At 40.3% G+C, this 16,909-nt stretch overlaps 1 protein-coding gene across 1 annotated transcript; it reads left to right on the top strand.

Moving 5' to 3' along the window:
- Positions 1-5,326: 5,326 nt before the first annotated feature.
- LOC111150191 (membrane spanning 4-domains A2) lies at positions 5,327-12,787 on the top strand. The gene is made up of 7 exons (XM_022507594.1): positions 5,327-5,903; positions 6,948-7,071; positions 7,608-7,742; positions 10,105-10,161; positions 10,707-10,862; positions 11,222-11,320; positions 12,202-12,787. The coding sequence occupies exons 1-7, from the start codon at positions 5,842-5,844 to the stop codon at positions 12,298-12,300; spliced, it is 732 nt and encodes a 243-aa protein (XP_022363302.1). The 5' UTR covers positions 5,327-5,841; the 3' UTR covers positions 12,301-12,787.
- The last annotated feature ends 4,122 nt before the right edge of the window (positions 12,788-16,909 follow it).

Raw genomic sequence — 16,909 nt, 5'->3', positions numbered from 1 at the left:
GTAGGAAATCTGGCAATGATTATCCAACACTTATTTGTGTGTTTGTTTAACCTTAGCATACTTGTAAAGTTGTTTCACCGGTATTATGTAATACTAAATTTACCAACACAAGTACAGCACTGATATACAGCTCCCTTTATCTTTTTTCTGTGGTCTGCAGTCAGAGAAGCTGTTTGTCAGCCACTTAGTTCAGCTTCATTTAACTCCCTCCTCTTCCAGTGAGGTTTCCGTGTGTTTCTAATAAGGTTTAATTCATTTTTCACAGTCTCCATTACATCCTGAGTTCCATAGTTATCTTGGTTGACTTTTTTCTTTTTTCCTCTTCCTTCCCTTCCCTCTTTCCTTTCCTTTCATCTTTCCTTTCCTTTCCCTCCTTCTTTTTAACTTTGAGGGAAAATAAAGGGTATGGGGGAATTATTCTCTTGCAGGAAGTCACACTCCATCTTTGACTTGCTGTAAGATCATTTATATAGTCCTTAGTTTAGACTCTGCCTGACTCAGGCTTTCCTCCTATCTCCCCACAGAAGCCCTCTGACCTGGAGAAAGTAGCACAGCTTTGCAATAATAAAACCTCAGCTCAGGAAAATATTTTATTTATTTGAGAGAGAGAGAGAGAGAGAGACAGAGACAGAGAGCATGAGCAGGGGTGAGAGGGAGAAGCAGGCTCCCATCATGGGGGTTGATCCCAGGGTCCTGGGATCATGACCTGAGCCAAGGGCAGATACTTAACCAGGCACCCCAAAATTCAAAAATTTTAAATGATTTCTCTATAGGTTGTAAAGTACTTCTGCTAATCTTTTCTCCACTGTGTCTTGCGAAATTCCTTCAGTTAAGCCTGGGTTTTATTTTGGGTAGGCTGGGGTCAGGGCAGTGGTTCACTGTTGGGTTTAGAATAGTGGGAATTATAGGGATCCAGAGGGTATTGGGCCATGATGTGCCATTTTGGCATGCAGATGTTTTGAGCTGGAAAAAACCAAGACCCAAAAGACCCAGAAGAAACTTTGACCTTTCTGCTAACTGCTTAAAAGAATTTCAATAGAGAACATCCTCCAGAAGGAGAACTACCATCATAAAGAACTACAGTATGATGTGAACCAGGTGCAGGAGGCTCGGAGAGACCTAGCAAAGTCAGTTAAAACTCCCATGCTCCATTGTTTCTGCATGTCCCAACAAACACTTGCTTACCAAACATTTTCTCTCTATCATCTTCCTGTGAATTGCTTCCCGTCCCTTTGAAGTCCCAGACACTTACCCCTTCTCCTTAGTTTAGGTTGATATACATGCCCAGTTTTATTTGCCTTTGGAATTTCACATGTTTGTGTGGATTCCACATAGTAGATAACAAAATTAATTTTTCTCCCATAATTCACTTTAATTATTGGACCAGCCCAAAGAACTAAGAGTAAAGGGGGAAATGTTCCCCTCCCTCCCTAATGAATGATTCATCCATTCATTCATTCACTCCTTCAATATTGAGTTTCTACCACATGCTTTGTCCTTCTGTTAAAAATTCAGAGATAAAAGTGCAACTTGTGGAATCATTTTGTCCCTATTTTCATGGAACAATAATAAATGAAGTGAAATGTGTAAAATAAAACCCCAACCAGACAAAAGGTTACATAAATAGTCACGATTCTGATTAATGGTTAAAGACGAATTTGAGTCATCTATACAAGCATTCCCCTCTGGATGAATTGTCTCACCCATATCTGATGCAGGTGATACTTAGATGAAACTCAGGACTTAGACTTTGGGCTGATGCTGGAATGAATTAGGGGCACTGGGCTGGAATGAGTGTATTGCATATATGAGAAGGACATGAAAATAGAGACAAATTTTGGATGTCTGCCATCTCCCTAGTAAGAGGTCCTAGTAAGTTTTTTTTTAATATGAGGAAGTTATCATAAAGAATACACGGACAATTTTTTTAGAACATAGTACACGGGTGGGTCTCTAGTTTGAAAATGCTACTGACTATCCAGTAGAATTAATGCATAAAATTTACATTAAATCTAAACATCATGTATTTTTACCTTTATGGATTAAGAGAAATTATAAAGACGTCTAGAGAGAAAATACATGACACATACAAATATTTGTAATTTTGTAAATAATTGTAAAATTACAGTGGAATTGCCAAAATGAACTCTAGATGCTAGAAGAAAAGAGAGTGAATGATTCTGAGTAAAAGAATATTTTCCAGTTCAAATGCCATACTTCTCTAGAATTCAATCAAATACGGGTGGTGTAAAAAGAAAATGTTCAGGCCAGCAAAACCACAAAAACTCTATCTCCCAGATACCCTTTCTCAGCATGTAACTGGAGAGTGTGTTCTACCCCTCTCACGAGTAAATCGAAATGGAACTAGGGAGCCCTACAGGGGGCGCTTTTGCACACATACCATTTCCCGCAGTGGGCATTGCCGCAGGAAGAAGGAAGATGATGAACTTAGCAAGGGAGGGTATTTTCGATCAAGAATTTTTTTTTAAGATTTTATTTTTTTATTTGACAGAGAGAGAGAGAGAGAGAGAGATCACAAGTAGGCAGAGAGAGAGGCAGAGAGAGGGGAAGGGAAACAGGCTCCCTCCCTAGCAGAGAGCCCATCACCCAAGAATTTTTATCTCCTGCTTTTAAGAAAAGGCCTAAAGATCTCTCCCAGTTCCTGCAACCAGGCGCGAACCACTGCTTGCAGCCAGTGAGAAATTGCCACAACCTCACACTAAGCAGAAGTTTTTGGTCACAAGAGAACAAATATATTATACACATAATTTTCCCTGTGTAATTGCCATTTTGGGAGCTAGAAGGGGTGGGAGCCGATAGAGAACAGACACGTGCAGGACCTGGGCAGTTGAGTGGCCCAGAAGCAGCAATGGCAGGCAGATCGGCTCCAATTTCAGGAAAGGTTTGAAGAGTTTTAAGCACCTGGGTTGTCTGTGTAAATCTTTCTCTTTGCGTTTTTTAAGTCATGTAAATGAAGAGACAAAGGCTTTTGCTTTTAGATCCACCAGTTCTGTGCTGTGAACAATGTTTTCTTATTTCCTTCCTTTTTATAACCCAACTTCCCATGGAACCTTGGTGTTTGGTGTCCATTTCGGCCTTTCTGGGCCTCTTAAAGAGAGAGACAAAAGGACACAGAGAGAGAGAGAGACAGAGAGAACAAAGCTGTAATGATTCCTTTGGGAGTATCAGAAAATATGAGGAAAATCATCTTCCCATTTGTAAAACGAAAATTGGTGCATATTTATTTTAAGTAAATTGAGCATTCAGTTGGAGAATACAATTGTTGAGGTGGGATCTGAAAGGACATCTCTTCTGAGTATGGAAGAGTAAATCCAGTGTGTACTGAGAAAAAAATATGCTCATGGAAAGCATGTGCAAATGTTCTGCTGGGATGTTACACACACCCTGCAGTGCAGGAAATGATCTCTCTATTATCTTTTTCTTTCAGACAGAGGCATAATTAAACCTCATCTTGATAATCTCGCCTCCACCAAAAAAAAAAAAAGTCATATTGGCATATGTTTCAATGTTCACAATCTCAAAAGACAACACTGCATGTTCTAAGGACTCAGATGTGGGGACAGGATTGGGTAAGCATCTCCAGAGGGGTAGAAGAACGTGCTGGTGAAACCACGGTATGAAGCAAGTGGGGGGCCAGAAGATAGGTCTCAGTTTCTGGTTTGCATTTTGCAAGTCTCTATTGAAAATTCTCACAAAACAGTATCATTATGCCTCCATCAGAAAGGATGAATACCCAACTTTTGTATCAACATGGACGGGACTGGAAGAGATTATGCTGAGTGAAATAAGTCAAGCAGAGAGAGTCAATGATCATATGGTTTCACTTATTTGTGGAGCATAAAGAATAACACAGAGGACATGAGGAGATGGAGAGGAGAAGGGAGTTGGGGGAAATTGTACAGGGAGACAAAACATGAGAGACTGTGGACTCTAAAAAACAATCTGAGGGTTTTGGAAGGGTGGGGGGTGGGAGGTTGGGTGAGCCTGGTGGTGGATATTATGGAGGGCACGGATTGCATGGAGCACTGGGTGTGGTGCATAAACAATGAATTGTGGAACACTGAAAAGAAATTAAAAAAACAAATTTAAAAAACAAAACAAAACAAAACAAAAAACCAGTATCATGTCCAAATACCAAAGACCGTCCACAATTTGTTTCCTGTCTAAACCTTAAGCCTGACTTCTAATTATTTGCTGCACACATAATGCACTCTTACGTGCTCCCAGAAAACACCACCAACAGGCATTTCTTTAGGACTTTTGCCAGCAGATGTGGTCTCATTCTGCAGATGAAAACTCCTGAGGGCATGATTTTTAAGTCCTGGCTCCCACGGTATTTTCTTAGGGAAAGGTTTTCCTTGAATTCTGCACACCCCTTGGCAGGTAGAATTGTTTCATCCTCCTGTGTGTTCCAGCAACATCTGGCATACTAGTAACATGAACTCATTTATCTGTGACCTAGTCTTACAGCCTGTGAGAGCACTCAGGACAAGGGCTGATACCATGGTATCCGCCTCTGTGTGGTGGTGACATAGTGACATCAGTGACAGAGCAATGCCTGACCTAGAGCCCAAACTCCTTTTTGGATGAATGTGTACATAAAGAAGTTTTATTCCTTAATTTCATTAACACATTGGTTCAGTCCACAAGTTCCTAAAGACACCGTGGGAAGATGGTGCATGGCTTCATCTATTTTTGTCATGAAAGGTATGTTCATGTATCTTTTAATGTCCTCTATTCACACGCATACCTTAGTTTCCTGGAGAATGAGAAGAAGTTTCATCACATCCCAGAGAGACAATACAGGTGACTAGAGGGGCAATCTGGAGTATCTTACAGTTTAAGGAAGAGCCACTTAGGGTTATGTCAATAATTAATCTGAAATAAAAGAATCCCACATCTGTGATTCATTTTACCACGTATTTATTTGTTTAGCTAGTTAGCTATTAAGATGAACACATCAGTTAAGCTCTGACCCTAATTTAGATGCATTGCTCTGTCCAATGCTGCTTAGATCTACTTGTGGAATACTTATCAAGTTCATGCTCCTCAGGGCTTCATGGCTGCATCCTTGCCCTCAAAAAAACCAAAATAGCAGAGAGTCAGTCTAATGTTCAGCAACCCAGACAGTCTTTTGGGTGAATACTTAGCTCCCACACCCTATCAGGAGTGGCCCAGAGCATTCTTCCTGTCCAGTCTCAGAGCCCATCTGCTGCACAGAGCTATATGAGTCATGCCCAAAAGACAGGAAGAGAGAGAAAGACAACAAATACCGGATTCAGAGGCAAATCCAGAGATTCAGAAGCTAAGACACACTCATGAGCATGCGTCAGCTTTAGATTATGTGTGAAGCTACCCATGCCTTAAGCAGGGAAGACAGGCTTTTCAGAGGTACCTTGAGGAAAGTTCTGGCACAGAAATGGCCAAGTAGAGAAAGCTCCAGAAGGGAAGAACATCTCTTTCTGTTTTGCAATTCTCTCTCACCTTCTCAGTCTCCACTAAACTCTTCCCTTGGTTGGTTCTGTAAATGGTGCTGGTCTCAGGCAGATTCATTCTCCAGGACTCTCAAATGTCCTCATTTCACACTACTCTCTGTTCATTCCCTTAATTTTGTTCTTCGTTCTAACAAACAAATGAAAAACCCTATTGCTCTTAATCAGCTGGGAAACTTATCTGACAAATGTCTTAAGTATAAAGATAGTCATCAGTGTCGCGAGCCAACCCATGCTAACTGTCCATCTGGAGTGCACTGTAGGAGGAAGGCCCCTGAGGCTCATTGTAACCACGTTCTTCACCAGTGGACAGCTCAGCTGATGAAAAATGGACCCAGAAAATAGTGGCAGGGCAGGTCTTGCTCTCCCAAACCCACAAGGGCCCTCCAGGTAAGTACAAGCTACTCTTTTTTCCTATTCCCAGTGGGCCAGAGACAGTCACAGTGCTGGGGAGATGCCAGTTCATGGATGTAGGCACAGACCCAGCTGGTTGAATTAACATATGGATTATAAGGAAGCACGTTGCTATACTTTGCCAGTAGTTCTCTCGGGGTGATAAGGAAATTTAAACTTAGCTTGTGAACTGGAAATAAGTTTTCTTACAGCAGGGGCTCATTTTCTGGGATTGAGGTAGGAGAGTTCGTACTATCAGTTGAGATTTCTTGCCTCAGCAACTGATGTATGTTAAGGGAAACTTTTCAACATGACCTGGGACTCCTTACTGGTTACTCTTTGTGAACTGCAGGCTGAGGGGATCCTGCCCCACTGTTTAGAGGGAAGCATTCATGAGTGAGGCTGGTAGAGGAGCATGATTCCATTTTCCTTTGCATACTGAAGACGAACATGTTATTAAGACTTTCCTTTTAAAGTTTTTAGGAGAGGCTGATGACAGAGCTTTGAGAATCAATATTGGATTGACTATCACTGCAAAATATTAAGTATATTCCAAAGTTTTAGAAGGGACAGTATTTGCAATTAGCCTCATCTGAGGATGAAAGAGGGAATAGAGATTGAACTAACCCATCAGAGCCGTTCCTGTGCACAGGAAGTTGAGTGTGAATGTGTCTTTGACAAAATATATTCAGGTACATTTCTGTGTTAAAAAGACTGAGAGACACATGGGTAAACGTGCCTGTTTTTATTTTTACTCATTAGCATAGATCACTGGGAAAGAACTTGGTGTAGTAACCCTGGATTAGGACTTGATTCATTTTCTGTTCCATTTTGTTCATCTCGTCACTGGCTAGACAGTGATCTTGGCCACCAACTTGGACCCCTTGAGCCTCAGCTTCTTACACATTTCAATGAAGATTTTAATTACAAGATTGTTTTTGAAAAAAATATACAATCAAAATCCTCCTTTTCTGTCAGTTGATAACTTTTCACAGAAAGAGAGAATTTTCTCATGGCTGAATTTCTGTTTAAACTTCACAGTGTACCTGAAATTGAACTTTCAGAAGTACCTCTCCATGAAAACCCCTTACTGCAGAAGGCTGCCTCATCCCCACCATGCCACACATGTCTGATATTTTTGAAGAGGGAACTGGAGTTTCTGGGGGTGAGTGAGCATCTTCCAACCTTAACCAGAGTAGGACTGGCTCTAGGAAAGAGTAGTTGCATGCATGAACATGGTTTCCCTACTTGGATTCATGAGGCATGAGAAACCTGGTAGATGAAGAGGTGACACTGGGCCCAGTTGAGTAGAGAGAAGCATTTCTTCATGAAGAGTAGGATAAGAATGGCAAATAAGATCTGCCAACTCTGGTCAGTTGCTGGTAGATTAATGTAATTAATATCCAATTAATAATTTTTGTCTACACTTCAATGGAAAGAACAATTATTGATGTCCACCATGACTATGTAAATAAAGGTACATGAGAAATGATTGGCCATGTCTGCATTAGGTCATGCCTGAATCCACTCTTAGAGCAACCTGATGGTACTGGAAAATATTGCATTTGAATTCTGTCTCAGGATTGCCTGAAACACCAAAGCAATTTCTCATGTTTGGGCTTCAATCATAAGGAATGTGAATGTGTTAAGGGAGTTTTGGAGAAATCCTCTTAGTCTACAAAACATATGCATTTTTTACAGGTAACACAAATTCTGGTTGGCTTGATATGTCTTTGTTTTGGAACAATTGTCTGCTCCGTGATCAATATTTCAGAACTTAAGGAAGATGTTTTTTCATCATTTAAAGCAGGCTACCCATTCTGGGGAGCAGTGTTTGTGAGTAAATATCTACATTTGCTTCTGAAATAACACTGCACATAGCTTTTCTCTTGTCTAGGTCAGGTCCAACCAACGACTTATTCCAGTATTTAAAGTGTATAAACATATAGTAGTTTGCAAAGCGCTTAGGTTAAACATGTTAGCACACTTTTGTCAGATGAGAAACCTGAGATTGATAAAAGTTAAATGAATTACCCAAGGGACATTTAGCTAATAAAAAATGAATCTAAACTTTCAGGATCCAATTCCAGAAAAATATCCCTAACACTACTTATCCATCAAGTTATCTTCATGAAGGCAGGGGGAAGAGACTGAGAGGTGGGGAGAACAAGGTCAAACAAGGTCAAAGACATCTGATGAACTGCTATTACGTTCTAGCAACTCATTTAGGTGCTTTCTCATTGTATCTCCTTTAATCATTGTACTGTTTCTAAACTAGGTGATTCAATGAGATCACAAAAATATACAGCTTTATTGATGTATAAATGACATGCAATCAATAGCACATATTTAAAGTCTACAGTTGGATACATTTGGATACCTGTATACACATGTGATAATATTACCACATCAATATAATGAACATATCCATCACCTCCAAAAGCTTCCTCACACCCCTTAGTAATCCCTCTCTCTATTTCTTGACTTTCCATCCTTAAGCAAACACTGATCTGCTTTCTGTCACTTTAGATTAGTTTGGATTTTCTAGGATTTTATATAAAGAGAATTACACAGCGTATTCTCTCTACACACTGGCTTCCTTCACTCAGCATAATTATTTTTAATTAGTCCATGCTGGTTTTTGTATCGACATCTCATTCACAAGGACATACTTTAACTCTAAGAAATATTGCATTCGCTTGGCACTCTGCTAAATACTTAGGAATTTCAGGTCACCTACCTGTTCACAACTCTCCTTGAACTTCTGCCGTATTTTATTTTTTTTTTACTTTTTATTTTTTTAAAGATTTTATTTATTTATTTGACACAGAGAAAGAGAGATCATAAGTAGGAATAGAGGCAGGCAGAGAGCGGGGGGGGGGGAGTAGACTCCCTGCTGAGCAGAGAGCCCGATGCTGGGCTCGATCCCAGGACCCTGAGATCATGACCTGAGCTGAAGGCAGAGACTTAACCCACTGAGCCACCCAGGCACTCCTGCCATATTTTATTTAACCCTTCTCTCTACTGTCCTTCATTCTGTATGCTTAGCTTATTAGGTGTCTCTCAACCCATCGTACATGAAATTTTGAAATTTAAGCTTTGAAATTGTTTTGAATTTGTGCTGTTGATTTACATTTTCAATGAATCTTCTCCCATGTACATTTTGTAATTACTATATGTCTATATGACATATGTCAGACTTGAGATCTACATGCCACAAACACACGTTTCTTGCCCAAAGGAGCTGACACTCTAACACACAGGATGCTCAGACAAACAAATAATTACAACAAATTAGAGTCATTCCGTAATAGTCATGTACCAGGTCTGCAGGACCTTGCTACTCTGAAAGTAACGATGGATTGTCAGGGTCAGCATCACCTGGGAGGCTGGTAGAAATGAAGAAACTCAAGAAACCTCCAGGACCAATTAAGTAAAAGTCTGCCTTTTGAAAAAGACCCATAAATACAGAGAACAAGCTGGTGGTTGCCAACAGGGAAGGGATTGGGGGGATGGGTAAAATGGGTGAGAGGAGTGGGAGGTACAGGCTTTCCATCATACAATAAGTAAGTTACAATGATAAAAGGCACAGTCCAGGGAATATAGTCAGTGGTGTTCTAAGAGTGTTATATGGTGACAGTTGGTAGCTACACTTGTGGTGAGCATGGCATAATGGATGGAGCTGTGGAATCACTATGTGATACACCTGAAACTAATGTAACATTGTGTGTCAACTACACTTCAATTAAAAAAACAGAATCTGTATTTTAACAAGGCCATCCCATGATTCACGTGCACATTTAATATTGAGAAGCGCTCTATAGGAAAGAAGAATAAGAATATAATGAGCTTCTGGGGAATATTAATACATAGCTTTATAGAGTACCCACATGGGGCGCCTGGGTGGCTCAGTTGGTTAAGCAGCTGCCTTTGGCTCAGGTCATGATTCCAGGGTCCTGGGATTGAGCCCTGCATCGGGCTCTCAGCTCAGTGGAGAGCCTGCTTCTCTCTCTCTCTCTGCCTGCCGCTCTGCTTACTTGTGCTCTCTCTCTATTTCTCTGTCAAATAAATAAATAAAATCTTTTTAAAAAAGTTATTATAGAGTACCCACAACTTTACATCATATTTGGAGGATGGGGCTGTAGGGGAAATAAATGTCTAAGACTCACTGGGCTTTCCCTCCTTCCCTTTTGTACAGTTTGCTATTTCTGGATTTTTGCCAATTATGTCTGAAAAAAAACACACTACCTGTCTGGTGAGTTGCCATTCTGTCTTTATCCATCCTTGAGAAGACAAGAAAGATGGAATTTTAGGAGTCTTGAGGGAGACGTGTCATCATCTCCTATATTATGAGTGAATGTGGATATGTGGGCTTTTTTCCCCCTGATCTTTGTGTTGGATATAATCATTAAAAATATAATCATTAAAATATCAGTTGTCTTTTTTAGAAGACAATAGAGTATAATTACCTTGGTACTTGATTAGAAAATATCCTTACACTGGGCCTTGTCCTTGTAAGTACAATCATCTGATCAGATATGTGACTTGTTTCTGATTAAGGAGATTGTTTGAGGAGAGATGATGTGTGTCCATGTGGTCTTTTCTAAACACAGTCTTGGGAAGAAGGCTACAGATCCTTATTAAACAATGAGTATATTTCCAAGATTTTCTTTTTTAATTTACATTTTGATCCAACGCAAGGTTTTAATTGTGGGCAACCCAGCTCTAAAAATACAGACAGGCCTACTGAATGCACAGGTAGGTGGAGGCTCAGGTCTGAGTGCTGTCCTTCACCGTCAGGTGTGGGGAACCCTGTGGGCCAACACTGTCAGCAGCATAGCTGCCGGAATAGGAGTCTTCATCCTGACGGTCAACCTGAAGAAGAGCTCTGCTTTTATCTACAACTGCCAGGAAGTTTACGGAGAGGACTTCTGCTTTATAGCTTGTTTTTCCACTGTATGTATTACTTGTGGGGGAGCTAAGATCTGGGTCCCACTCTAAGTGAGATCCCTCTTTCCCTTTTCTGTGAACATTGTCCTTTGCTATAACCTCTCTCCCATAATGTGCTGTTCTGGATGTTCATGCACAGAGATGCTGACTGCCGCCCCCTCTCCTGCTGAATCCTGTGACATTGGAGTCACCTGCATTGAACCATTTTGTGGCTTTCCCATGTGTGTGTCACTTCACTGGGACTGATCACATCGGGGGGTGGTGGTTTGTGATGAAATGGTGATGAAATCAGGGGCTGCTCTAAAGGAGCCCACTTTCAGGGTACCTATCTTGTGACTCTACTTGTCTTGGCTATTGTTCAACAGGAAATTGTGGCAATGATCCTGTTTCTCACCATTCTGGGATTTTGTAGTGCCGTGTCCCTCATAATCTATGGGGTTGGAGAAGTAGTCCAAGGGAACAAGGTAGGTAGAGGCCTGATTACTCAATCCTGAATGACAAGCTGAAGAATTCAAGCTTCATCACTTAAAAATATGGCTTGGATTTCCTACAACATTTCTTCTAGAAAATTTTTTGTCCATGTTTCAGTATTTTGATTTCCAGATCTCTTATTTTAAATCACATTTTCCACTCGTAAGAGCATAAATCTCATGGTATAGCCCCGTGACTGAGGATTAGGAAAGTGGAATCTTCATAATTTTAGAAATTGCAGATATGCTTCTAAGTATGTTGAGCATGAGAGACGAATATGCGGTAGCATATGACGGAAACATTCAGGTATCTGGGCTTATTTTCTCTTCCAGAATAGCTCCCTTATATTTGTTCTTGCTCTCTTCTTTTTCTTGGCTTTCATATTCCTACATGCTCTGAAGCCTCAATTTTCTTTCCTTCCTTATTCACAGTTATCAGCTGCATTTTCACTTGCCTTACCCATCCATTATACCTTTGATATATGAAAAAGAATCACCAATGCTTGACGTGCATACACTTACTCAAATCTTCAGATGATACACACTCTCTCCATCTGTCCACTTGCCTGAAGCATTCAAGTCTGGTGGCCTTTATTGATTGCTTTCCTCCAAAAATAAATAAGACAGCAGGTATACCCAAGTTCAGACACATAATAGCCTTGCCAACTTGTTTTTGACAGATGTTAATTTCTTCTGGGCCCACTTGGCCAGCCAGTCTGGCTTGATTTGTTGGAGATGGAGGGAATAATTATGGTGTAATGAGGGAGAGTATGAGACTCAGAAAGGCAAGAAGAAATGAGTTAGGTTGCACAAATTTTTCGTGTAGTGGTGGAAAATTCCTGGTGACTGATATTAAATAATTTTTCCCTCATCAGATTGCAGAAGATCGTCTTTATGAAGAATTAAATATATATTCACCGATTTACAGTGAGTTGGAAGACAAAGTGGAGGCCTCTTCTCCTGCTGATTCATAAGAATTGTGTCTTCAGACCATCCTGACTCACAGCAAAGGTCTAGAATAAGCCAAGATCTTTGTTTAAGGGGCTACCGGCAAAATTTCAGTTCTGTCTATGGTCTACCAGGTTTACATTAAGACTTATTCTCCAGATGGTAATATTCTGTCTGATGTTTCTGTTCACCTGAACTTCCTTCTACCCCATCCATTTGTGGATATGTGATAGACTTCTACTTTTCTTGTTTCCTATTGCTGTCTGGTACAGGAACTTTTGTGGGAAGTCAACATGTAATCAGCAAGTATTTGCTATGTGCCTGTAACATCCACTAAACAAGTGGAAGGCTGGTTGAGAGCTGAGTCAAACTTTGTCAGTTTTGGAACACCTGGGTGACTCAGTCAGTTAAGCGTCAGACTCTTGATTTTGGTTCAGGTCATGGTCTCATGGGGTTGTGAGATCGAGTCCCATGTCAGGCTCCTTGCTCAGTGGGGAGTCTGCTTGTGATTCTGTCTCTCCCTCTTCCTCTGTCCCTTCTCCCACTCCTTCTCTTTTGATCTGATAAATAAATAAATAAAATCTTTAAAAGAAAGAGTTTGACAGTTTGATCATATTTGGCTCTTAGCCCTTTTCAGAGTTCACAAGAGCTACACATGCGGTTGATAAATGTCCCCCTACTACGAATTTGGAGGTGAGAAGGAGAGTAACTTAGCAGATAATTAGCATTAGGAGGATAGTCAGATGGAGATTTGAATAGAATCCTGTATGCTTGTATTAATCATTTTGACGAATATTTATCATATCAGCTTAACAATGGATGCTTCCTGCTTATTTATGTGTGATCTTCTATGGAGAAACCAACATGGAATGCTGAAGGACCATCCATCTTATAAAATGCTTTGGAATCCCAGGACTATAGCTTATTAGAGTGTGCTGTAGCAAGTTATTTAATTTTTTTGCTTGTTCTGGCTTTTCTCATCTGTAAGATTAAGACATTAGGAGTAATTTACCTGACAGGATATTGGAAATAATTTACCTGCCAGGATCTGTTGTGGGAACACACACACACACACACACACACACACACCCCTTACCATATATGTAACTTTTCACATGCAAGTATTTTGACATCCCCTTAATGATATCATATTTTTTCACAGACACAAAGTCTCATAAAAATCTGTATTATTTCCTGAATCACCAGCACATTCACTGACACAATTTGTTCAATAATGTTTGCAGATTGATGAGTGGGCAGTGGGGAGTTTCACTAAGTTACTCAATATCCGGTGAGGTGGGTGGCTGAAGCAGGAAAATCATAAATGGAAAGATCATTTAATGAAGAATGTGAAATGAAAATAAGTTAATGAAGACCTGCGCTGAAATGGAGTCAGTGGGAGTGGAGAAAAATGGTCATACCTAAAACACAGAGTGAAAGAGAAATTGGTAGATCTTGTTAACAAGTTGAATTAAAGGATAAAGGTAGACAAGCAACCAGTTGATGAACACATTCTGTCATTGGGTCTCAGGTCAAAGGAGGCCACCTGCCAAAGTCGAAAGAACTGATAGGAAGTCAGAAATATGAACTGACGAGGGAGGAACACAGATAGACCTAAATTAAGCTCAGTCTCAGACTTTCATTTTCAGGAGACCAAAGAGAAACACCATGGAGTGAGCCTGATTGTCCAATACAGAGTTTGGGGAAAGATGAAATTTGGTGTCATTATGAGAGAGATCATCGTTAAAGGAAGCCGTTTAACACTCTGAGGAAATTATTTTGAGATAAAAGTGAAGCCAAGTTAACCTTCGAATATGGATAATCACAGGGAAAAGAAGAAGGAAAAACAAATCTAGGCTAGAAGTTCCAATAATTAGTCAGAAAAGTGCACTGTGAAACAGCAGGCAGCAGGCAGCTCAAAGTAGAGAGAGGCCCAGTAAAGAGAGAATAACTCACCATCAGAGACAGTACCTGCTGGTTTGGGCAAGAGAGACATCTGTAGGAGAAATCTTGCCCCCCGGCATGGTTGAGAGAGAAGTCTGCCTCCAGGTGAGGCACAAAGATAAGGCAGAGCCGATAGCAATGGTGAATGGATGCCAGAGTCACAGAGAAATTCAAACTACAGCATGGTAAGTAAGTGAACAAAACTTTTGCAGAGGCATTTATAAAGGGCGTATGTGATATGAGAAGTAAGAAAATGAGCAGCAAGACATGGAGAAAAGTAAGCCAAATATTTATGTTGCTGCTGCTGTCTTTGTTATTAAGAGGAGGAAAAAGGAGCTCACGGCTTAGGCTAAGCAGATGAGTCCTGAAAAATCATTTTGTGGTAATATTCACAAGTCATTAATAAAATAATTATGTTTTATGTACTTAGAGTGCCAAAATTAGAAAGCGACAGGAAGATATTAGCTTCCCCAGACTAAAGAAGTGATCGCATGACCACACACTTGGTTTGCTTACCCAATCCAGTCCCTCAGGTTTTCTACTTTCATTTATCTTTTCCTTCCTTCCTTTCCTTTTTTTTTTTTTTAAGATTTTTAAAAATTTATTTATTTGATAGGGACAGAGAGGGAGAAGAGAGAGCACACGTAGGGGGAGTGGCCGACACAGGGAGAGGGAGAAACAGGCTCCCTGCTTAGCAGAGAACTCAACACCCAGGACCTGAGCCGAAGGCAGATGCTTAACTGACTGAGCCACCTTGGAGCCCCTCTACTTTCATTTTTCTGAAATAAAGTTATGTTTCTCAAAATTTGATAGCAGCGTAAAAACACACCCTTTCACTGTGCTGCTTGCTAAGTGGTATTCCCATTCTGGACCACATCACTCCTGTGACATGTACATGCCCATCCAAATTCATACGGCTGGTCTATCAGGACCTCTAGAAATGCATCCAGTTTATCTTTACAACAGTACCATACAGTAGCACTCTTTCCCCCACTCAACTCCTATTTTAGCCAAATTGTTGACTATATCTTTCCTGGGTACACAACACAATCTTTGTCTTACTCGGAGAGCCTCTTGTCACGAGCCCACTTCAGGCAGACACGGAGCACACAGCTGGCCTGTTCTTCATACATGCGCTGCTTCAAATTATCTTTAAAAGTTTCCACGTAAAGGTCATCTTCTCCATGAAGGCAATGGTACCACACCTGTTCATCCAGCCTCCATTTCTTGCTCCCTAACCACTCTACCCCATGACGCAGTATATGATCATTTATTTTAGTGTACTTGTGATCTTCCTGGTGCATTCTCAGTTACCAGTATTTGTGCAATAAACTGGAATACTTTAAGTTGATTTTTTGTCTGTGTTTGTATTTGTGTATGAGGATAAGGGTCTGACCAACAGTAACAGAGAATCAATGCATCTGTTCAGTGATGCCCGGGACCAAGGAACATTTATGCAGTCCTCCTTTTTGACCAGCGTTTTATCCAATGGAGCAATAACCCACTAGACAGAAAACAGCTGTATGAGCACTTGTCTGCCAAGAAATGGTGGGATAAAGTGTAAAAGAAACTGTGATCATGAATCTCATTTTACAAGTAAGTTCTGACTCCAATTTATTTGCTGTTTTACATGAACTTGGAACAATCTTCTCCCTTTGTGGACCTTGGGTTCTGTGTCTGAAAATGAGCAGAAAGTTTTTGAAAATGCAATGGAAGATTTCCAACAGATGTTTCTGTTTTCATATTCTGTGCTTTTGGTAATCACAATGATTAAGTTTGTGGCTGGGGTAGCAACAGCGATCCGAATTATTTGATACAAGTTGATGTATGGCCTAACAAGGCACCTGGGATGATAATATTTGTTCTAAACTCCTCTTACAAAAGCTAACCAAGGGTTTCTTTCTGAAAATTGTCTTAGAGATAAAATTTCCCAAATAATTCCTATTCTATGAAGTTTGGGTCCACCTACAAAAAACAGTGATAAAATAGAATGCTGCATTCATCATTTCAGCTTGATGTAGAGTGTTGAAGTGAATTTATATATGTAAGATTGTGTAAATCTATTGGTAGTTGCTGTGTTTCATGAGTATTTTCCTCTCCTGGAAAACCTCTACTCGCTGTGCTGTTAGTGGGCTCAATTAATGTCTCCTAAACAGCTTCTCCCTGGGACGCCTGCACAGGGTTTTGATGAATGACACTGAAGAAAAGGGATTGTTTTGAATGTGAACTTGGGAATATAATATACTCAGAAGCAAATTGTAGTAGCTATATTAAATGCCAGCTCCCTCATCTTGGGCAATTTTATCTTCGTTAATTTTTATGATTTCTTGAATGGATGTATTAAACACAACTATTTCAAATTCATTGTGTATTTTCAAAGATCCTAGTGCCAAGTGCATGGAATGGTGCATGGGACCTATTTTTGCATTCATGAATATTGATGCATAATCAAGGAAATTAGGAAAAGAGACACTGTCCCAACTTCTCAGAAGCCTTTCACAAAATTCACCTATACCTTGTCATTTCTAGTTGGAGAGAGTGGGTATGGGACCCTGGAATGGACGAGGGAAGATAATTATTAGCAGCCTTCACATAGAATAGTTCTAGGTAAATTGAAATGCATGAAATACACATTAGAGGATGACACTATCTTTGCCCTAAACAGGTAGAGAAGTAGACGGGGAGAGGCCC

This window comes from Enhydra lutris, unplaced genomic scaffold (genome assembly GCF_002288905.1).
Source record: "Enhydra lutris kenyoni isolate GAN:26980312 unplaced genomic scaffold, ASM228890v2 scaffoldscaffold22, whole genome shotgun sequence".
Classification (NCBI taxonomy): Eukaryota; Metazoa; Chordata; class Mammalia; order Carnivora; family Mustelidae; genus Enhydra; species Enhydra lutris.
The sequence above is the reverse complement of the archived record's forward strand: the minus strand, read 5'-3'. Positions and strand labels throughout refer to the sequence as shown.

Bases quoted from the DNA above. Each gene is read 5' to 3' on its own strand.
- LOC111150191 (XM_022507594.1), top strand. From the start codon at position 5,842: ATGGACCCAGAAAATAGTGGCAGGGCAGGTCTTGCTCTCCCAAACCCA. The intron at 5,904-6,947 runs GTAAGTACAAGC...TAAACTTCACAG, and splicing joins AACCCACAAGGGCCCTCCAG to TGTACCTGAAATTGAACTTT. The intron at 10,863-11,221 runs GTATGTATTACT...ATTGTTCAACAG, and splicing joins TTATAGCTTGTTTTTCCACT to GAAATTGTGGCAATGATCCT.